The 23,401-nt window shown below is 55.9% G+C and overlaps 1 protein-coding gene across 1 annotated transcript; it reads left to right on the top strand.

The window, feature by feature from the left end:
- The first annotated feature begins 18,223 nt into the window (after positions 1–18,223).
- Positions 18,224–21,594, top strand: LOC123096373 (serine/threonine-protein kinase-like protein CCR4). The gene has a single exon (XM_044518098.1). The coding sequence runs from the start codon at positions 18,586–18,588 to the stop codon at positions 20,950–20,952; it is 2,367 nt and encodes a 788-aa protein (XP_044374033.1). The 5' UTR covers positions 18,224–18,585; the 3' UTR covers positions 20,953–21,594.
- The last annotated feature ends 1,807 nt before the right edge of the window (positions 21,595–23,401 follow it).

Here is a 23,401-nt window from a genome sequence, read left to right as displayed (position 1 = left end):
TCTGAGAAGCCTATCAGCTAGAGCCGGGCCGATCACCCAGAGGTGATGCCGTCTCCCGGCTCTTATGCATTGGTGTTGGACGCCACCCTCGCGACAGAAAGGCGAGCTGCCCGTTTCTCCCGTGTGCTGATTGATGGTGGAAGCAGCATCAACATACTGTACCGTGACACCATGGAGAAGTTCAACATCAAGGCGAAGCAACTCATGCCAAGCCGGACTGTGTTCCATGGCATCATACCCGGCTTGTCCTGTTCCCCAATCGTCAAGATCAAGATGGATGTTCTCTTTGAAGACAAGGATCACTTTCGCCGAGAAGCGATCTGGTTTGAAGTAGTGGATCTAGAGAGTCCTTACCACGCCTTGCTTGGCCGATCTGCCCTGGCCAAGTTCATGGTTGTGCCCCACTACGCCTACCTCAAGATGAAGATGCCGAGTTCAAAGGGGATCATCACCATAGCCGGAGACTACAAGAAGTCCACCGAGTGCGCTGCGGCCAGCAGCCGACTGGCCGAGTCCCTCGTGATTGCTGAAGAGAAGAAGATGCTGGACCGAGTCGTGGCCATGGCCGGCAAGCAGCCGGCCCTGTCCCCCAACCCCAAGGAATATGATGCTCATGGCTCCTTCCAGCCGGCCAAGGAAACAAAGAAGATACCTCTGGACCCGGAGAACCCGGAGAGGTTTGCTGTCATTGGTGCAAACCTAGACATCAAATAGGAAGGCGAGCTCGTCGACTTCCTCCGTGAGAATCGGGACATCTTTGCATGGTCCCCAAAGGACATGCCGGGTGTTCCGAAGGATTTCGCCGAGCACAAGCTACACGTCCGAGCGGACGCAAAACCAGTCAAGCAGCCTCTCCGCCGACTGTCGGAGGAGAAGAGAAGGATCGTAGGAGAAGAGATAGCCCGGCTCCTGGCAGCCGGCTTCATTATGGAGGTGTTTTTTCCAGAGTGGCTTGCCAACCCGGTCTTGGTGTTGAAAAAGAACAATAAATGGTGTATGTGTATAGATTACACTAGCCTCAACAAAGCCTGCCCCAAAGATCCGTTTGCCCTACCACGGATCGATCAAGTGATAGACTCCACAGCCGGATGCGAGCTGTTGAGTTTCTTGGATGCTTACTCGGGCTACCACCAGACCAAGTTGGACCCAGCCGACCGCCTGAAGACCGCCTTCATCACACCATTCGGAGCTTTCTGCTACCTGACTATGACATTCGGCTGGAGAAATGCCGGTGCCACTTTTCAGCGTTGCATGCAGAAATGCCTCCTCAAGCAACTCGGCAGAAATGCCCACGTCTATGTAGACGATATTGTGGTGAAGACGGAGAAGCGCGGCACCCTGCTGGAAGACCTCAGAGGAACATTTGCCAACTTGCGCCGATTTCAAATCAAGCTCAACCCTGAGAAATGCGTGTTCGGAGTACCAGCCGGCCAGCTTCTAGGCTTTTTGGTCTCCGAACGCGGCATTGAGTGCAACCCAATGAAGATCAAGGCCATAGAGAGAATGGAGATTCCTACCAAGCTGCGAGACGTTCAGAAGTTTACCGGGTGCCTGGTCTTCCTAAACCGCTTTATCAGCCGGCTAGGGGAGAAGGCTCTCCCCTGTACCGACTCATGAAGAAGTCCACCCACTTCGAGTGGAACGACCAAGCACACCAAGCTTTCCACGAGTTGAAGAAGATGCTGACCACACCGCCTGTCCTGGCAGCGCCGACTGAGAAAGAGCCCATGCTCCTTTACATTGCTGCGACTAACCGAGTGGTCAGTACAGTCATCGTGGTCCAACGCCCAGAAGAAGGCCAAGCTCAATTAGTCCAGAGGCCGGTATGTTATTGAGCGAAGTACTGTCCACCTTGAAGCAAAACTACCCGCATTACCAGAAGATGTGCTATGGAGTGTACTTCGCCGCCAAGAAGCTGAAGCCCTACTTTCAAGAGCATCCCATCACGGTCGTATGCACTGCCCCGCTTGCCGAGATCATAGGCAGCCGGGATGCATCCGGTCGGGTGGCTAAGTGGGCCATTGCGCTGGCTCCTTACACGATCTTCTACCAGCCCCGCACCGCCATCAAGTCCCAAGCATTGGCCGACTTCCTTGTCGACTGGGCCGAGACCCAGTACCTACCGCCGGCTCCCGACTCCACTCATTCGCGGATGCACTTCGACGGATCCAAGATGCGCACCGGCTTGGGAGACGGCATCGTCCTCACCTCTCCCAAGGGCGACAAGCTCAGATACACATTGCAAATTCATTTTGCCGCCTCCAACAATGTGGCCGAGTACGAGGCGCTCATACACGGGCTCCGGCTAGCCAAAGAACTCGGCATACGCCAGATCCTGTGTTATGGCGACTCGGATTTGGTGGTCCAGCAGTCATTTGGCGACTGGGACGCCAAGGACGCAAACATGGCGAGCTATCGATTCCTCGTCCAGCAAATCAGCGGATACTTTGAAGGGTGCAAGTTCCTCCACGTGCCACGGGCCGACAACGAGCAAGCAGATGCCCTGGCACGGATCGGCTCCACCCGACAAGCTATACCAACCGGCGTCTCTCTCCAACGCCTCCTCAAACCGTCTGTCAAGCCGTCTCCAGAATCGGACTCCATCTTCGTACCGCCTGCCCCTGATGCAGTCGGATCCGACTTGGGGAACCCAGCAGGCGGCTCGGGGACTTCGACAAGCGGCCCGGGGACTGCCGTAGTCGCACCCGGCTCGGGGACTTCAGAACCCGGCCCGGGGACTGCAGCAGGCGGCCCGGGGACTGCAACGACACAACAGGCGGTGGCCGTCTCCAACTCTTCACCACCCAACCCACCCACCCGGGTCACAGTAGCCGTACTAACAACAGAAGAAGTCACAGCTCCATCATGGGCCCAGCCCATCCTCAACTTCCTAGTAAACAGAGAGCTGCTGACTGATGAGATCTCGGCAAGACTAGTTCAACGCCGAGCCGGAGCATACGCAATAATAAACAGAGAACTTGGTAAGCGTAGCGTCACTGGAGTCTTCCAGCGCTGCGTCGAGCCAGAGAAGGGCATAGCAATCCTCAAGGATATCCACCAAGGCGAATGTGGCCACCACGCGGCCTCAAGATCACTTGTCGCCAAAGCTTTCCGCCATGGTTTCTTCTGGCCGACTGCTTTGGAAGATTCCAAGGAGTTAGTCAAATGCTGCAAAGGATGCCAAGTCTTCAGCTCCAAGCAACACCTGCCGGCTTCTGCACTCAAGACCATCCCCCTCACCTGGCCCTTTGCCGTTGGGGGCTGGACATGGTGGGCCCATTCAAGACAGCCCACGGCGGCATGACACATCTGCTTATCGCCGTGGACAAATTCACCAAGTGGATTGAAGCGAAGCCAATCAAGAAGCTGAACGGGCCGACTGCCGTGACATTCATCACAGATATCACCACTCGGTATGGTATACCACACAGCATCATCAGCGACAACGGCACGAATTTTGCCAAGGGAGCACTGACACGTTTCTGCGCGACACAGGGCATCCGACTGGACTTAGCGTCCGTTGCCCACCCGCAGTCAAACGCCCAGGTCGAGCGAGCAAACGGCCTCATACTCTCCGGCATCAAGCCCCGACTGGTCGTACCACTGGAGCGTTCGGCCGGCTGCTGGCTCGATGAGCTGCCGGCTGTCCTCTGGAGTCTGCGTACTACCCCGAACAAGTCAACCGGCTTCACTCCTTTCTTCCTTGTATATGGTGCCGAGGCTGTCATCCCAACTGACATCGAGTTCGACTCGCCTCGGGTCACCATGTACACGGAGGCGGAGGCCAAGGAAGCGCGAGAAGACGGTGTCGACCTGCTGGAAGAGGGCCGGCTGTTAGCACTCAGCCGGTCCGCCATCTACCAGCAGGGTTTGCGCCGTTACCACAACCGGAAGGTCAAGCCAAGATCCTTCCAAGAAGGCGATCTTGTGCTCCGGCTGATCCAGCGAACAGCCGGCCAGCACAAGCTCTCGGCCCCTTGGGAAGGCCCATTCGTCATCAGCAAGGCCCTAGGCAACGACTCCTACTACCTGATCGATGCACAGAAGCCGAAGGCACGCAAGAGGGATGATTCCGGCAAGGAGTCGGAACGACCATGGAACGCCAATCTCCTGAGAAGATTTTACAGTTAAAAGCAGTATGTATCACGCTACCTTTTTGTATTAAGTACAAGACAACGGGCCCCCCGAGGCGCACTCGGGGACTACCCTCTTTTATCTATGAATGACGAGTGTCATACCCATGAATGTACTATTACATTTGATTTTCTACCTGGCACCGGGTTCGACTAGTCGGCCCGGGGACTGGCCGCCTTGAGTTATATTAATAGTTCTACCTGAAGTCAGACAAGTAGTGTGCCGGCACCCGATCCCTCTCTTATTGAAAGTCGCACCTCGAAGAACCGACTGTCCGACTGGCAAGAGCCAAAGGCAGGAAAGGATGCCCACACGAAAAACGGCTAAGGACTAACGAACCTATATAACACAAGCCGGCCTCCCACCACACCTACCGGCTGTCAGAACAGCCGGCTGGCCGGCTTCCCAGTCACTTCGCTACAATCCAAGAAAGCTAGAGTACTTGCCCTCCCAACCGGCCAAGCACTTCTCCAGCTACAGACTGCAGAGCAGCTGTCCGGCTGGGAAGGCAGCAACCAAGGGAGGGCGGCAAAGGAAACAACCAAAGGATGAAAAGCAAGAACAATGGGAAGCCAAACACATGCATGATTATATTTACACATAAGGCCTTCAACAGGCCGGCAGAAACATAATTTGAATACACCCCCAGTGGGTGGAACTGCGCAAACTTAACAAAATATTGTTCGAAGAGCAATAAACAGGAAAGCAAAGATGGCGGATCAGACTAAGGGCGCAATAGGTGAGCCGGGCTGGTCGGTGGAGACGGCAGTGCCGACTGGAGGAGTGGCCGGCTGGCGAGTCTCGGCTTGATCATCGCCGGCTCCAGGCGGCGCGTTCGCACGCGCCTCGTTGCTGGAGGCACGATCAAGTTGAGGCTGGCCGGTTGCTCCACCATCTGGCACGGCGTCTTCACCATCCTCTCCCTCCTCCTCTTCGCCCTCGTCGCTGGAGTCGATCTCCTCCGCCGAGTCCTCATCATCCGCCGGGTTCAGCCCGAACCACTCCTCCGGCTGAGCAATGCCATTATCATCCACCTCAGGAGCAAAGGCGCTGGTGTCAGTGTAGTCGGCGATTGCCGAAGCGCGCTGGATGATAGCCGGCCACACCGCCTCCAACTCCTCGTCAGCCTCCTGTCGCCAGGTGGCCAGCTGGTCCAAGCTCAACTCGGGATACCAGGCTTTGACGAACTCCAGCGCCCGCCTGGCGCCTGACCGAGCTGTAGAAGCCTTCCAGGCCTCAAAGCGACCAACCGCTACCTCCAGCCAGTCGGCAGTCCGACTGGGGGTACGGGGAACCGCCTCGCCAGGCCAGAGGGCGGCCAGCACTTGCGCCCCAACGCGCTGAAGACGACGGAGTATGCGGTGAGCCGGCTGGAGGCGGGCTTGGATCGCCAGAAGATGCTCCTCAAGCGACCGACGAGCATTCGGCGCGATCTCCACACCGGCTTGCCTTCGTGCTTCACGGTGGGCCTCGACAACCTGGTTGGCGGTGGTAGAGTAACCAGGGAAGTACTCTGCACAAGAAAGAAAGAGAAAAAACACAAAGTTAGAGAATGGACTAAATGGCAAGCAGCAAGCAAGAAACGAAGAAGAGGGCGGCCTACCATCGACCAAGTGTTCGATCTGGCCGTAGCCGCTGATCAGCGACTGCCTTGCCTCAGCCCAGCTCGCTGCCTCGGTATCGTACTCGGCTTGAAGGGCGGCCTCGCTGTCCTGCACCGCCTTCAGGGCCGCCTTGTGGCTCTCCTCCTGGTCGGCCAGCCTCTTGACCAGGCGGTCACGCTCCTGAACCAAGGCGTCAAACTCGGCTTCCTTGGCGCGAAGGGCGGTCTGGGTCCCACCCAGCTGCTCCCTCAGGCTGGCATTGGCCTCTGCAGATATGGCAAAGAAGAAAAAAGCAATAAGAAAGAAGTCGTCAGGAAAGATCCGACCTGACTGCTCAGCAGTCGGCCCGAATCTCGGGGTCTACACCCAGTGGGTGCGCTGACGCGCCCCCACGTGAGATAAAAGATGAAGCACTTACTCCGGCTCTCAGTTAGATCAGCAGTCTTCTGGGTCAGCTCCTGAGCCTGGGAGTTGAAGGCAGCCGCACGGAGGTTGTGGTAGTCCTGCAAGTCCGACAGAGAAGCGAACAAGAGCAAGATAAGCAATCAAAGTCTACTAAGAAGTTCCAAGCCGCCTGCTCAACAGCCGACTCGGAACTCGAGGACTACACCCAATGGGTGCGCTGACGCGCCCCCACGGAAGAGAGCAAGATCAAGAAACAGAAAAGCGGGAAGGCTCACCCGAATGGCCGCCCGTGTCGCGAGGAACTCATCATTGTACTGCCTCAGCACGGCGGCCTGGGACCGAAGCCGGTTCCGGACTTCTTGCGCCGCCACGTTCACCACGGCCGTCCCACCACCCGGCGTCCACCCCGAGCTGGCGCTGGCTGTCTCCGGATCCTGGGTCGATGAGCTAGAGCCCAGCGGCGAAGTCGCCTTCCCCGCCCGCTGGCGTGATGACGATCGGACCAGCAGGTCCGTCTTCGCAGCCGGCGCACCTCCAGCCGGCTGCACGGGCGGCGCATCAAGTCGGCCGCCTCGGTCCGCCCCAGTCGGCGATGGCGGTGCCGCCTCCCTCTCCCGGACGACGACGTCGTCCTCCTCCCTCTCCATCCCCGGCAGGTCGCCGCCGGCTTCCTCCGGCAGGGGCTCCGGGATCTCGGGTGCCGCGACACGCAGGGGGGGACAAGCAAGGCCCCTTCCGCTGCCGCTGCGGCTGGAGCCGCCGCCTGGGCCTTGGCCGCCGCGTCGGCTTGTGCCTTCGCCGACTCCTCCGCCATCTTCTGCGCCGCCTTGGCAGCGGCCGCCCTTAGCTCCTCCGCCTCCCGCTCCTCCCGCGCCTCCCGCGCATTCCGCTCCGTTGCCGCCTGAAACTCGGCACGAGGGTCCACGTGGTGGGTATTTGCGGATCCTCCAGACGATCCAACCACGGAGGCGGCAGCGATCCGCTCAAGAGAGAGTGGAGCCCTGTTTGATGAGACAAGACAAGGATTCAGAAATCGACAAAAAAAGAAGAAGGAATATGCAAGAGAATCTACACTTACGCCGAAACCGTTTGCGGCTGCTTCACCACCTTGCGGAAGCGGGCCGCCTTCGCGGCTGCCTCATCCCGCCTGGTCGCCACCGCCCCGCCCTTGGGCTTCTTCGGCCGACTGCCGAACAAGCCCGACGCGGCCCAGCGCTTCTGCGCGCCGCCTCGAGCAGGCGGCACAGCGGAGGAACCGACGCCATGGTCGGACGCCGGCTGGCGACGCGGGACGATTTCCGCCTCGTCGTCCTCCGGCCAGTCGTCGAAGCTGGCTCCAAGCCCGGAGCCGCCTGCTTCGCCGCCTCCTACCTCGGTGTTATCGTCCATGGCGGCCGCCCCAAGTCGGGGTCCTCCAAGTCATGCTCCGCCCGGTCGGGGAGAAATTGGCGATCCGCCCCCGCTGTCCCGGCCACAGGTCGAAGGAGAGGGCTCTGCCAAGACGTGCCGACTGGTCAGAGTCGGCCAAGAAAAACTTGGTGACTAAACTAAAAGAAGAGAAGATAAAGAAAGCATACCATAGGCGGGGGATTGGCACGGGAGTACGGCTCCTTGCCAAACTGCCACTCTGCGGAGAGCTTGCAGTTCGCGAGATAGTTCATCATATGAGCCACCTCGTCATGAGGCATCTCCTTGGTGCACATCCGATTCGGATCGAGTTGGCCGCTCATTTGACTGATCAAATGAGGGCGGCCTTGAAGTGGGAGCACCCGGCGCACCACGAAGGCGGCCAGTAGGTCGGACCCAGTCAGGCCCTCCGACTGGATCATTACCCGGAGTCAGGCGACGGCGGCGGCTCCAGCCGGCGACAGCGTCCTGGCCCGATAGGACCACTGGGGCCACCTCCCAGCCGGCGGGCCGGCTACTTAAGCCGGCAAATTGATGTAGTCGCCTTGCGGGGCGACGTTCTTCACGTAGAAGTACGATTTCTGCCAGAGCTTCACCGACTGGATCAACGTGATGGCAGGGAAGGGGTTCTCGGCTGCCGGCCTCCGCACCGCGATGAAGGCGCCGCTCTGAGCCGGCACGCCCTGCATACGGGTGCCAAGCTTGGATTGGAAGAATTCCCCCCAGAGCTCGAGGGTGGGAAGGACGCCGAGGAAGCCCTCGCATAGAGTGACGAAGGCGGACAGCAGCACCACCGTGTTTGGAGTGAGGTGGTGCGGCTGGAGCTGATAAAATTCGAGGAAGGAGCGGAAGAAGGCGCTCGCGGGCAGACCGAGGCCGCGCAGGAAGTGCAAGTGAAAGATTACCCGCTCGCCTTCCTCCGGCACCGGCGTGATCTCCTCCTTCGGCGCAAGACGGACCCGCACCTGGTCCTCACCGGGCATCCGCCGCGTCTTGCGGAGGAAGTCGATGTGGTCCGCGTGGACGTTGGAGCCATCCCAGTCTCCGCCGTGCTGCATGACGGCAAGAATCTGGCGAGAAAGGGCGCGGCGACGGCGAAATCACGGCCCTGCGGCGGCGAAGCTGCGGGGTAGTGTGAAGACTAGAGGGCCGGCGCGGCGGCGAAGGGCTGCTGCGGCGGAGAAGGAAAGGAAGAAAATGGCGGAGCGAGGGGAGCGTGCGAGCGCCTGCCGTTCCCCCTCCTCTCCCTACTTATAGCCTCGTGCAGCGAAGCCGAGGAGGCGAGGCGTGGGGGGAACGTGGGATTAACTGCGCCCACTCCCCCACGTTCCGCGATTACTGCGCCCTAACGACGTGCAGAAACTGCCGCCGGAAGGCGTGCGGCCCGCTTTGGGCCATAGAGAATCCGCGCCTGGGCCTAGGCGTGGGAGTGATGGGCCCCCGGCCTGCGGCGACGTCCCGTCACGCGCGTGGGCTGGCAGGCTTTTTTCAGCCGGAGGGTGCCACGTGGTACGCGTGCGGCCCGGCGTGCGCACCAACCGACTCCCACCTTCAGACTTCAAAATCTCACCAAGACGGCGTACCCAACCGAAGCCGGCTCCTAGCTGCTGGCCCTTCAAGATAGGAAGCTGACCGAGCTTCTCGTCCTCTTCTCAGCCTCGAAGCCCAACCAGTTTCGGGGACTACTGTCGGAGTAAATGGCCACGGGTAGCCTAACCGACTCCCCCTGGTTCTTTGAAAAATTATCAGGCCGATTGGGCCTTCAAGCATCCAAAACACTGGGCCGCCCTCCCCTGGTCGGCTATCTCACAGGCCGACTACCGGAAGGCGACCCGACCTCGAGAACCTCCCCGAAGATAACCATAAGGTGGCCGACTCCCAGAAGCCGGCCATGAGAAGACCGACTCCCAGAAGCCGGCCATAAGAAGACCGACTCCCAGAAGCCGGCCACAAGAAGAGCGACTCCCGGAAGCCGGCCAAGACTGCACCCACCAGGGCTGCACCCACATAACGGTGATGAGACGGGGCGTGGCCATAGTACAGCATGCCACCCCCGAATCCCGGAGCATGTATGGCCACAGTGCGCCGTACGGGTCAACCATCCCCCGTCCGGCGCGGCACTGTTGCCATGTTGACCGTGACGTCACCCACGACAGGCGCCAGTACGGCCCGCGGGCGGTGGGCCCCTTCAGCTAGAGAGATGTTCGAAGGGGGCCAGGCCTCCCCTAGTCGGCCTGAGGCGTAGCCGGCTCCCAATAGCCGGCTACCTCCCTCCCTCGAAGTATGTGCATCATTAAGGAGACAAGACGAGGTGAGGCTACAGTGAGAGCCCTCCAGGCGGCGGCACTCTAGCCACGCTTACCTCGACAAAGCCCTCGTCAACAGGGGCGAGGCAACAGTAACCAGCCGCCGACAAGGCCCCCAGGCGGTGGGGCCGGCCGGCCTATGGACCAAGAGGCCGGCAGCTGGCGGGACCCACCAGTCGGCGGAGAAGCCGGCGAGCACAGACACTGACGGCTGGGACCCGCACCCAGTCGGATTACCATTGTATCCCTGGGGGTAGGCCTATATAAACCCCCAGGGCACCCATGCAAAGGGTTGATCTCTAAGATAGTTTTAGCCACCACATAGAGGGAAGAGGAGAGCTAGCCTTGCCTTTCTTCCTCCTCTAGCCAAACAGCTCAAGGAGCACTTGTAGCTACTTGTGTTGATCTAGTGATCATGTGGAGACCCCGCAGAGCAGGACTAGGGGTGTTATCTCCACGGAGAGCCCTGAACCTGGGTAAGATTCGCCAGCGTGCATGTCTTCGCCTTATCCCGTTTCCAGGCACCGGCGATGTCTTACTGGCTCCCACAATGATAAGCCGCCCGTTGGCATATGTCGCACCTACCACCCGACAAAAGGTTATATTACAGTAGCTACAATTCAGAAACAAAATATGAATTGGTTTGCAACAGTACTTAGAGTAGTGATTTGCTTTGTTGTACTAACGGATCTTACCGAGTTTTTGTTGAAGTTTTGTGTGGATGAAGTGTTTGATGATCGAGAAGGTCTCGATGTGAGGAGAAGGAAGAGAGGCAAGAGCTCAAGCTTGGGGATGCCCAAGGCACCCAAGTAAATATTCAAGGAGACTCAAGCGTCTAAGCTTGGGGATGCCCAGGAAGGCATCCCCTCTTCTTCAACAAATATCGATATGTTTTCGGATTCATTTCGTTCATGCGATATGTGCAAATCTTGGAGCGTCTTTTGCATTTAGTTTTCATTTTTCTTTTATGCACCATGCTGGTATGAGGTAGTCCTTGGTTGATTTATAGAATGCTCTTTGCACTTCACTTATATCTTTTGAGTATGGCTTTATAGAATGCTTCATGTGCTTCACTTATATCATTTGAAGTTTGGATTGCCTGTTTCTCTTCACATAGAAAACCGCCATTTGTAGAATGCTCTTTTGCTTCACTTATATTTGTTAGAGCGTGGGCATATCTTTTATATAAAGAATTAAACTCTCCTGCTTCACTTATATCTATTTAGAGAGATGACAGGAATTGGTCATTCACATGGTTAGTCATAAAATCCTACATAAAACTTGTAGATCACTGAATATGATATGTTTGATTCCTTGCAATAGTTTTGCGATATAAAGGTGGTGATATTAGAGTCGTGCTAGTTGAGTAATTGTGAAATTGAGAAATACTTGTGTTGAGGTTTGCAAGTCCCGTAGCATGCACGTATGGTGAACCGTTATGTAACGAAGTTGGAGCATGAGGTGTTCTTTGATTGCTTTCCTTATGAGTGGCGGCCGGGGATGAGCGGTGGTCTTTTCCTACCAATCTATCCCCCTAGGGGCATGCATAGTAGTACTTTGCTTCGAGGGCTAATAAACTTTTGCAATAAGTATATGAGTTCTTTATGACTAATGTGAGTCCATAGATTATACGCACTCTCACCCTTCCATCATTGCTAGCCTCTTCGGTACCGTGCATTGCCCTTTCTCACCTCGAGAGTTGGTGAAAACTTCGCCGGTGCATCCAAACCCCGTGATACGATACGCTCTATCACACATAAGCCTCCTTATATCTTCCTCAAAACAGCCACCATACCTACCTATCATGGCATTTCCATAGCCATTCCGAGATATATTGCCATGCAATTTCCATCATCATCATATACATGACTTGAGCATTCATTGTCATATTGCTTTGCATGATCGTAAGATAGCTAGCATGATGTTTTCATGGCTTGTTCGTTTTCTGATGTCATTGCTATGCTAGATCATTGCACATCCCGGTACACCGTCGGAGGCATTCATATAGAGTCATATGTTTGTTCTAGACATCGAGTTGTAATATTGAGTTGTAAGTAAATAAAAGTGTGATGATCATCATTATTAGAACATTGTACCATGTGAGGTTATCAAAATAAAAGAGGCCAAAGAAGCCCAAATAAAAAAAGAGGCCAAAGAAGCCCACCAAAAAAAGAAAAAAAAGAAAAAAAAATAATGAAAGAAAAGAGAGAAGGGGCAATGTTACTATCCTTTTACCACACTTGTGCTTCAGAGTAGCACCGTGTTCTTCATATAGAGAGTCTCTTGAGTTATCACTTTCATATATTAGTGGGATTTTTCATTATAGAACTTGGCTTGTATATTCCGATGATGGGCTTCCTCAAATGCCCGAGGTCTTCATGAGCAAGCAAGTTGGATGCATACCCACTTAGTTTCAGTTTGAGCTTTCATACACTTATAGCTCTAGTGCATCCATTGCATGGCAATCCCTACTCCTCACATTGACATCAATTGATGGGCATCTCCATAGCCCATTGATTAGCCGCGTCAATGTGAGACTTTCTCCTTTTTGTCTTCTCACACAACCTCCATCATCATATGCTATTCCACCTATAGTGATATGTCCATGGCTTGCGCTCATGTATTGCGTGAGGGTTGAAAAGGCTGAAGCGCGTTAAAAAGTATGAACCAATTGCTCGGCTTGTCATCGGGGTTGTGCATGATTTGAATGCTTTGTGTGGTGAAGATGGAGCATAGCCAGACTATATGATTTTGTAGGGATGAGCTTTCTTTGGCTATGTTATTTCAATAAGACATAATTGCTTGGTTGGTATGCTTGAAGTATTATTGTTTTTATGTCAAAAGATAGACTATTGCTTTGAATCACTCATGTCTTAATATTCATGCCATGATTAGATTATGTGATCAAGATTATGCTAGGTAGCATTCCACATCAAAAATTATCTTTTTTATCATTTACCTACTCGAGGACGAGCAGGAATTAAGCTTGGGAATGCTGATACGTCTCCGTCGTATCTATAATTTTTGATTGTTCCATGCCAATATTCTACAACTTTCATATACTTTTGGCAACTTTTTATACTATTTTTGGGACTAACATATTGATCCAGTGCCCAGTGCCAGTTCCTGTTTGTTGCATTTTTTTGTTTCGCAGAAACCCCATATCAAACGGAGTCCAAACGGGATAAAAACGGATGGAGAATATTTGGAAAATATGGGAAGAAGAATCAATGCGAGACAGAGCCCGAGGTGGCCACGAGGCAGGGGGCGCCCCTGACCCTCGTGGGCCACCCGTAAGGTGGTTGCTGCTCCTCTTTGGCCGCAAGAAAGCTAATTTTCGGGGAAAAAATCTTGGCGAAGGTTTCAATCCAATCGGAGTTACGGATCTCCGGATATATAAGAAACGGCGAAAGGGCAGAATGCCGGAACGCAGAAACATAGAGAGATAGAGAGATAGATCCAATCTCGGAGGGGCTCTCGCCCCTCCCATGCCATGGAGGCCAAGGACCAGAGGGGAAACCCTTCTCCCATCTAGGGAGGAGGTCAAGGAAGAAGAAGAAGAAGGGGGCCCCTCTCCCCCTCTCTTCCGGTGGCACCGGAACGCTGCCGTGGCCATCATCATCATCACCGCGATCTTCACCAACACCCCCGCCATCTTCACCAACATCTCCATCACCTTCCCCCCTCTATCTACAGCGGTCCACTCTCCCGCAACCCTCTGTACCTCTACTTGAACATGGTGCTTTATGCTTCATATTATTATCCAATGATGTGTTGCCATCCTATGATGTCTGAGTAGGTTTTCGTTGTCCTGTCGGTGGTTAAAGAATTGCTATGATTGATTTAATTTGCTTGTGGTTATGTTGTTGTCCTTTGGTGCCCATCATATGAGCGCGCGCGTGGATCACACCATAGGGTTAGTTGTATGTTGATAGGACTATGTATTGGAGGGCAAGAGTGACAGAAGCTTCAACCTAGCATAGAAATTGATGCATACGGGATTGAAGGGGGACCAATATATCTTAATGCTATGGTTGAGTTTTACCTTAATGAACGTTAGTAGTTGCGGATGCTTGCTAATAGTTCCAATCACAAGTGCATAGAATTCCAAGTCAGGGATGACATGCTAGTAGTGGCCTCTCCCACATAAAACTTGCTATCGGTCTAGTAAAGTAGTAAATTGCTTAGGGACAATTTCGCAACTCCTACCACCACTTTTCCACACTCGCTATACTAACTTTATTGCTTCTTTACCTAAACAGCCCCTAGTTTTTATTTACGTGCTCTTTATTATCTTGCAAACCTATCCAACAACACCTACAAAGTACTTCTAGTTTCATACTTGTTCTAGATAAAGCGAACGTCAAGCGTGCGTAGAGTTGTATCGGTGGTCGGTAGAACTTGAGGGAATATTTGTTCTACCTTTAGCTCCTCGTTGGGTTCGACACTCTTACTTGTCGAAAGAGGCTACAATTGATCCCCTATACTTATGGGTTATCAGCCGACAAGGTGAAAAAGCTGGAGTTGGAGCGGGAGGAGCTGAAGAAGGTGGCCTCGGAGCTGATGAAGGAGAGGGACACGACCAACCGTTCTTTGGCGGATGCCCATGCCACAGTCTCCAACAAGGCCAAGCTGCTCTCCGAGGCCAACGACTCCATCAACGATCTGAAGTTGAAGCTGGATGGCTTGGAGGGGAAGCTTTCGGAGGCCGGGGCTCGCGAGGAGACCTTGAACAAGGTCCTGGAGGACGAGAGGCAGCTGCGGAAGAACGATGCCGCCGAACATGAGGAGTACGCGAGGGGCATTAACCGTTGGATCGGTCGCCTCGTCGACGTCGCCGGCAGGATCACCACGAAGCTGGCCGCCATGGGGATGCCGAATGTCATGTACACCCATGAGCCGAACGTGAGTCCCAATGCCAAGCTGACTCTGTTCTTCGAGGGCGTTCTTGGAGCCCTGGAGCAGCTCCGTTCCAACCGAGCGGCCTCTCTGGCCAACGAGGCCCGGAAGCCCTGCCGGGGCGCCCTGACCAAGGTCCTCACCAAGGTGGCGTACTGGAACCCCAATGTCGACTTCGCCGCCGCGCTGGAGAGCTTGCCGGAGGATGTGGACCTCGCGGCACTTGAGGAGCGTATCGAGCCCATCATCAGGTGCGTCGACGGAGTCCAGAGGGTGGAGGGCCAGTGCCGGGACTAGGTGCCCCATTTCTCATCGTCGCTGCGAGTTCATGACCAAGACAATTTTATCTTAAGTTAGAACCGCAGCAACAATTGATGTAGTATAACTCTGCAGTACTTTTTTAAACGATGCATGTTATTTTCATGTTCGATCTTTCTTGGTATGTGCGCCCTATGCTTAGTTGGACAGGCTTGCTGGCGCGTAAACCCAAGCCGCGGCGCTTTGAGGACAGATCCTTAGCGGCCTGCCGGGTGTGCTTGCTGCCGGGCAAACCACCTTACCGCTCTCAGCGCGGCCGCTTGAACTGTTGAGCGGACTCGAAACAGGACAAGGGCGTTGCCAATAGCGGATAGGCCACCCTGCCGATCTCAATGCGGCCGCTCAAACTGTTGAGCAGACTCGAAACAGAACAAGGGCGTTGCCAATAGAGGGAGGGTCCCATCGTGTGCGGGTTTTCCATACAAAGAGCGAGACCTTTCGAGGAAAATAGCTTTATGAAAGAAAAGGGAATTACTCAAAGTTTTGCTCGACTTAGCTTTTTGCGGCCACGCAGATGATCGTTGCTGCCGTGGACGGCGCCAGAGTGCGGCTGATTGATGCCGCCATTTCTTCTTGGGCCACCGCGACGAGGGAGTCGATAGGTTGGCTTCAAAACCGGATTTTCACAGCTTGCGCCCCCTACCTGGTGCGCCAAAGATGTCGGTGGAAACGACACCTATGGGATCACGGGGAATCCCTTCTACGGTCGGCGGGCGCGGGGCTGTGGAAAGAGCGGGGTTAAGAGACCAACACGGGAAATTTATCTAGGTTCGGGCCGCAAGTGATGCGTAATACCCTACTCCCGCTGGCTTGTGTTTATCTGGTGTTCTTGGACTAGCTACAAAGCGTGCAGGGTCCAAAAAGTCTGAATCCTCTCTCTGTATGCCGCGGGCCTCCTTTTATAGTCAAAGGGGCTGCCACAGTGGCACACAGGAGGTGGAAAGTTGTACAATAGTCGAGTTTATCTCTGGCATTGTAGGATAAAACGCATTAAATGCGCTACTTGGTGTCCTCTTACTTTATCGGGGACGGCAACGAGGCCCGCCCCATCCGTCGCCGCTTCGCCTTGCTTCGCCACGCGTCCAGGCCAACGAGGCATGCGGCGCCATGTAGGCTGGCAAGCTGTTGAGCTGGCGTGGTGGCAGAGTCTTTCACGAAGATCTGCATGCCACCATGTAGGTGCTTGACTAGTTGGCTTAGGAGCCACGTACTGCCACGCGGGTACCTGCTTAGTTGGTGGGTCGGCGACGGGGCGGCAAGGCCTTGCCGCGGTCTTGCTGATATTCCCGGCAAGGGTCTTGCCGGGGCCTTGTGGGTGCCCTCGGTAAGAGTTTTGTCGGGGCCTCGTGGGTATCTTCGGCAGGAGCCTTGCCGGGGCCTCGTGAGCATCCTCGGCAAGGAGCCCCGCTATCGTCTTGTCCTCTGGTTCCTACCTAGGCCTCGCAGGTCTTTTGTCTTCACAAAGATCTGCATGCCACCATGGAGGCGTCTCCCGAGCCTTGGTTCCAATGTGATTGATGGCGTCGAAACTCTTAGACTCAAGGGTGGCAGCCTCGTTGGCGTTGGGTAAGTTGCCCCGGCAAGGCTCTTGCCGGGGCTGTGAAGGCCGCCCCGGCCAGGGCCTTGCCGGGGGAGTTTCACCTCGCCCCTGTGCTCGTCATGCCTCTGGTCTTGAGCACGGTTCTGGTAGTCTTGTGACTTTGCTTCTTCTGCCCCGGCAAGCGTGGCTGTGACTGCCCGCGCACAAGTAAAGAGGTGCAAAATGTACCTCTATTTTTGTACACCGACATATCCAGTAATACGGTGTCGAATATCGAATTTTGGAATGGCAGACATCCAAAACATACTTCATTATGTTATGAGCTCCGGGTCTTTGAGAATCAAGTTTCATATATATCGATGAATTTGTTACACTAGCCAAACACCATTTTATTCTATTCTGACCATTTTTCTTCCTCTGACACATAGAGAATAAGTAGATTCTATATGTTCCACCTATCCAAACAAGGGTCCCAAGACACCATCACGCTCTGCTCGTGGCCGGATCCGCTGGACACACAAGGATGTCAGGGTCCAACATCCCTGTCCGCTACTGTAGCAAGTGCGTTATCAACCCAGTCTATTTTCTGTGAGTTCCATTATGTGCAGTGCAGTTGCTTGCTATCCGGTTGCTCGACATGATGATTAACGAAGATAAAAGGGACGTTCCTTGCAGGAGCCTCCGACTGAAGACGCCACGTTTCTTAACCTGTCAACCAACACAAGCAGTGACCAATTAGCCAAGTCCTATATGACCTTCGTCCTTCGTATTTATTGCGGCTGCCATGCATGCTGAACCAAGGCCACATGCAGCTAACGGTGACTGCGCGTGAGCGATCACGCATCTGTTCAAATGGTTCAGTTCCATTGTTTTACCTTTCAATCATGTCCGGGCTTGGTTCAAAAATGCCGACAGTCAAAGTTAGATAAATTTAGGACCTGAATATCCGGTGGAAGTGAGAATTGTAGGCATGACAAATCAATTGTTTTTTCATGGCAAATTATGTTTGCCGACGATGGCAGGTTTAGTTGTTGAGCATCACAAATTCATCTCAGATCATTTTTTGCCAAAAAATTACCCTGCTTGCAAACTAAATATGTCATTCCGCGCCAATATAAGTTGTCATAAAGAAATGTTTGATTTGGCATGCCTAAAAGTCCAACATCAGATTTTTAGCATTTTCGTAAATTTTTAATGAAAATGGCATATGGGAGGAAAAAAGTGAGACCAGGCTAAAAAGGACCCGTTCCATTCAAAGATGAATTAACCACGCAGCATCCTTGATCGAGCCTACACCCGAACGTATGCAACCAATTATTGCCTACATATGAAAAAAGGAATAAAGGTTATAAAAAAAAGTCAGATTGGATTCGTTAGCAAAGGCCTATCCTCACATTAGTGATGGATGATCGCTCATCACTCGCCCTCAAAGTGTTTTCTCTCAACTCTCAAGGGAGAAAATAAACCGGGCGGCAAGTGAGAAGGCACTATCATTTGTCCGGAATTGTAGCGATTTGGCATGCGGAGAGACGAAACCAAAAGGGAGTCTACCCGCGCTTTTCCCCAGTGGGCAGTGGAACATATCAAACCGACCTGCTGCTGATGGTGGTAGGTAGTTTTCCCCGGATGACACATCCCACAGGAAGCAAACAAGCCGGGAAGCAAGCAACCCTCAATGCCCACATGCACCATGATAAGCAACTCGTCTCTCATTTTGGTTCACACTTAGCCATTATCTTCTCCAGGAGTTGGGAGGCACTCTAGAGTCTAGACCAGTGGCTTCCCAAAGCTAGTGGGAATAGTTGGCAGAGCTCTGGTGAAATGAAATGCGATGAAGTAGGCGGCTAAGCTGGAGGGGCTAGTGTGGCTGACAGAGCAAATTGCTCACCTGCTTGGCTGGCTGGCCGCTCTACCATGTCCATGTCCATCCGGTTCCTACTCCGCTCCACCGCTCCTCCCCCGCACGCGCGCGATGCGGCCGCCTCGGCTCTTCCTCGCCTTGCTCGTGCCGCTGCTGCTGCGGCCGGGCGCGGCGTCCACGCTCGCCACGTTCGCCATGGCCAAGGCCGAGGAGACGACCATAGTGTGCGGGCTGCTGCCGTCCGCGGCGTCGCCGGCGCTGCTTGACCTCAACTGCACCGCGGCCGGCGGCGACCACCAGCGCCAGGAGACGTACCCCTCCACGCACCCCTTCTCCGCGCTGGCCGGCGGGGAGGACTTCCTCTGCGCCGTCGGCCCCTCCTCCGCGCGCGCCGACGCCGTCGACATGCGCTGGTGGGACCTGTCCAAGAACGCGGGCAGGTCCAAGCGGGTCTACCTCGGCCCGCCGCTCCGGGCGCTCGCCTCCAGCGGCTACCGCGTCTGCGGCGTGCTCTCCAGCGGCGAGCTCCATTGCTGGCGCTGGCGCGGGCTGGCCATCCCCACCGGTCTCCGCTTCGTCGCCGTCGCCGTCGGGAAGGGCTTCGTGTGCGGCATCGTCGCCGGCCCGCCCACGGCCACGCCTATCAGGTGCTTCGGGAACAGGACGGAGGATATCGAGGCCGTCACCGCCGCGCCGCAGGGCGGGAGCTACGACGTGGTCGTCGCGTGCGGCCTGCACGCGTGCGCGCTCTCCACGGGCGGGGGCCTCTCGTGCTGGGGTAGCGGCGCGCCGGCGCTGGACGGCGAGAACGCCACCGCCGGGTACGCCGCGCTCGCGCTGGGCGAGACCGGCGTCTGCGGGCTGCGGACCAACGGCACTATCCGCTGCTTCGGCGAAGGCGTCGCTGCGCCGCCGGAGCCCCTCGCCGGTCTGCAGTACATCGACGTCCAGGCGCAGGGCGGCGCGTTCTGCGGCGTCCTCATGGCGAACTACTCCCTGGTGTGCTGGGGCGGCCACGAGTTCAACGCCACCAACCGCCTCGTCTTCGACCGCGTCCTGCCGGGCCCGTGCGTGCCCATGTCCTCGTGCCAATGCGGCGTCCTGCCGGGCTCGGCCAACCTCTGCGCCGGCGGCCGGTGCATCTGCGTGGACTGCGCTTTCGAGCTCAACGTCGCTGTCCCCAAGGCAGCGAACCCCGGAAAGGCCGGCGGCGGCAGGAGGAGAAAGATCATTATTTGGGCTGCCGTCGCGGCGGCTGCGTTGCTTGTGCTGGTGGTGGCATTGCAGTTCGCGCTGCTCCTATGGTGCCGCCGCCGGCGCCGCCACAACAACAGCCCGGATGAGCTTGCCGCGATGCAGTCCCTGATGCCGCCACGGCTTGGGTCCAGCAGGAGCAAGGGGCCCGGCAGCGTGGTGGAGCATTTCACACTGGACACCCTACGCGCGGCGACGGAGGGGTTCGACGACAGCCGCCGGATCGGGTCCGGGAGCTTCGGGTCGGTGTACCGCGGCACGCTCCCGGACGGGCGCGAGGTGGCGATCAAACGTGCCGAGGACCACGCCAAGTCGTCGAGCTCGGCGGCGCGGCCGGCGCGCCGCCGCGACCGCGAGACAGCCTTCAACTCGGAGCTGATTGCTCTGGCGCGCGCCAACCACAAGAACATCGTGTGCCTGCTGGGGTGCTGCGCCGAGTCCGGCGAGCGCGTGCTGGTGTACGAGTTCATGATGAACGGCACCCTCCACGACCAGCTCCACGACCGCAGCCCCATGGCGGCGCCGGTGCTGTCGTGGCGCGGCCGGCTGACCATCGCGCTGGGCGCCGCGCGCGGCATCGAGTACATGCACGTCTACGCCGTGCCGCCCATCATCCACCGCGACATCAAGTCCGCCAACATCCTCATGGACGACTCGTGGACGGCCAAGATCGCCGACTTCGGGCTGTCCTCCGTCCTGGACCCCGCCGGCGACTGCGAGGACAACGGCGGCGACAACCCGCAGCAGCAGGAGCAGCCGCAGCGGACGATCTACACCGGCGGCACGGTGGGGTACATGGACCCGGAGTACTACAGGCTGCAGCACCTGACGGACAAGAGCGACGTGTACAGCTTCGGCGTGGTGCTCCTGGAGCTCATGTCCGGCTGCCGCGTCGTGCAGCGGTACGCCGAGAGCGTGACGCCGAAGAACGTGGTGGACTTCACCGTGCCGCACATCCTCGCCGACGACGTCGCGCGCGTGCTCGACCCGCGCCTCCCGGCGCCGACGCCGCAAGAGGCCGAGGCGTTGGCCTACGTCGGCTACCTCGCCGCCGACTGCGTGGGCCCCGTCGGCTGCGAGCGCCCGTCCATGACCGAGGTGGTGGACGCCCTGGAGCGCGCGCTCGCGGCCTGCTCGACGGCGCCGGTCTCCCGCTCCGGGACCGCCCGCCGCGTGCTGTCCCGCTCTGGCACGGACCAGTTTGACCTCACTGACACCGACTAGCGAGGCCGGCCGCCATTGACCGCCACGCAACCCACGCTGCTGACGCGATGTCTGGATCCGCATCGCGTCAGCAGCCACTCGAGCCGAGGGAGGGGCCCAGGAAGCCACGCGGGTCGCCATTGGAACACACAAAGTCGAGACGGAAAGCAATGCGAGAGGATGGAATCAGAAATGCGGAGAAGAAGCCAAAGCTGCGAGGATTCCTCCTCGAATTGACGGCCAATTTCGTGGCGAGCTGCTGATCTTGGCGATCGTGCTCCGGCCTAGTCAAAATCAAGGAGCAGCGATCACTCGTTAACAACTCCACAGCGACGTCCCACCGGTTTCCGTTCGTCGTGCGTGCGTGCAGGTGAACCGGGGCAAAATGAGACGAGAAGACACGGCACCATGGAAAAAAGGAGGCATACGTTTCCATTCTTTCTTACTTTTTCTTTGTTTATTTTCCTTGAGGCGTGCACGCCTGCACTTGTTCTTTACTCTTTGGTTATTTTTTTTGGATACTTCTCTTTGGTTGTTTCATTGGGCTGGAGATTCTTTATTGATGTGTAATTGTGTATAGATTTTTTTCTTTCCGGGGATAATTGTGTATAGATATACAAGATCAAGATTATTACAAAGGGCGGACTTTTTTCTTTTTGTTCATGGTTCTGTTTTACTTCTATTACATATAATTGCAACGGGATATAAATATCTCAAAATTTGTGCAGATTTTGAAGTTTCGCACACGGCAGAACGAGAGACGGGAACATGTCTGATGCCGTGTCGGCACACGATACAAACATAATGCGAAACAATTGAGTACATCCTTGAAAGGTCTAGCTGCTGATTTTTATATGGTCAAAAGGGAGAAAGGGAAGAGGAAATCCCTTTTTCATTTTCTTGGTAGTGCTATCTTCGCATGCTGCTCACTTTCTAGTGATTCTCCCTTTCACAGGTCACTTTGCCTGCCTCCTCAAGATGCAAGGGGAGTAGTTATTATGGGCGATGCTAGGCGTCAACCGACTGATTTCCTGGGGAAATAAGTCGGGTCGCCAGCCGTTCGATGCATCCTCCTAGAGCCGCTTGATCAGGTCAACGGAAGCAACGACCGCATCGCCGTATGGACGCAGGGCCGCATGCTGGCAGTAGGAGCCGCGCCCCCCTCGCCGGCAGCGCAACGACGCTTTGCCGACGGCGCCGGCGATGCTACACTGCAGCTCCTACCCCGCTGCATCGCAGCTCAGGGGCTCCGGTGAAGCTTCAATGCAGCCGCCGGTGAAGCTACAATGCAGCACCGCCCGTTGTAGTGCAGTTCCGGGCTCGCCGGTGAAGCTCCATTGCAGCGCCGGCGATGCTTCACTGCAGCACCGACGCCGGCGCGGCGGCGGTCCATTGATGCTCCATAGCAGCACTCGACGCCGTCGGTGATGTTTCACTGCAGCCCGCACCGACGCGGCGAGCTTCATAGCAGCACCCGACGGCAGCGCCGGCGGAGCTTCACTGCAGCGCCCCACCGCTTGCTGGAGCTCCGCTGTAGCACCGACTACCCTCGCCGAAGCTCCATGGCAGCACCCAAGGGCCTCCGGTGAAGCTTCACTACAGCGCCCCCTCCGGCTCGGCGGTGCTCCATCGCAGCACGACGGCAATGCGGTTGATGCGACGAAGCACGCGGCGGCGACGGGCGGATGCTATGACGCAGCACGATGCCGACGGGGAATGGGGCGACGTAGCACGCGGTGGTGACGACGGATGCGACACCGAGGGCGGATGCTTCGTCGTCCATCCCCCCTCCCCCCCACCCCCATGCCCCGCCCAGGTGGGAGCTTCTCCATGGTTGATGTGGATTTAGCCGGCGTCGGCTCTTCCTTGCAGCAGCAGGTGGAGGAGAAAAAAGGAAGGAAGAAGATGAGGAGGGGGACGAGTGGAGGAGGAGGAGCCGGAAGGGATAAGGTGGGAGGAAAAAGCGATGGACTGGGGGGGCACGTGGCGTGCGTACGAGGCGGCTTACCGAGACAGAAAAATCATCCGGTTTAAACTAAACGTTTCCCAGTTATTATACTCCTAGTCGGCTCACTGCTCATTTCTGGTAGTAATGGAGGAGCAACGGATCGAGCTTGTGTTTGCCGGTTTGTACTCTCCTTTCTGGTTTATAGGGCTTATCTCAAAATTTTAGTTTTTTCCATTTTACAAGGCTCAATTTGGTTGTTTCCCATTACATGTTCAGATTTCAAGGTGCATTAAATCATTGCATGCAAGTATTAAGACTAGCCACAATGGGTAGTAACCGGGCATGTTACTACTCTATGTTACTACCTCTATAGTGGGAAGTAACATATGTGTGGTAACATGCAATACTTCATTTATTATGCTATAGACTCATCTTGCTTTGGTAGGTGTGATGTTACAGTAACTAGCTAAGTTACTAGAACTACCTCTCTCTTCGTTAACTCATTGCCACATAGACAAATTT

The sequence above is a fragment of the Triticum aestivum genome, chromosome 4D, assembly GCF_018294505.1.
Source record: "Triticum aestivum cultivar Chinese Spring chromosome 4D, IWGSC CS RefSeq v2.1, whole genome shotgun sequence".
In the NCBI taxonomy this organism is placed as follows: Eukaryota; Viridiplantae; Streptophyta; class Magnoliopsida; order Poales; family Poaceae; genus Triticum; species Triticum aestivum.
Note: the sequence above shows the minus strand (reverse complement) of the source record. Positions and strands in the feature narration are given on the sequence as shown.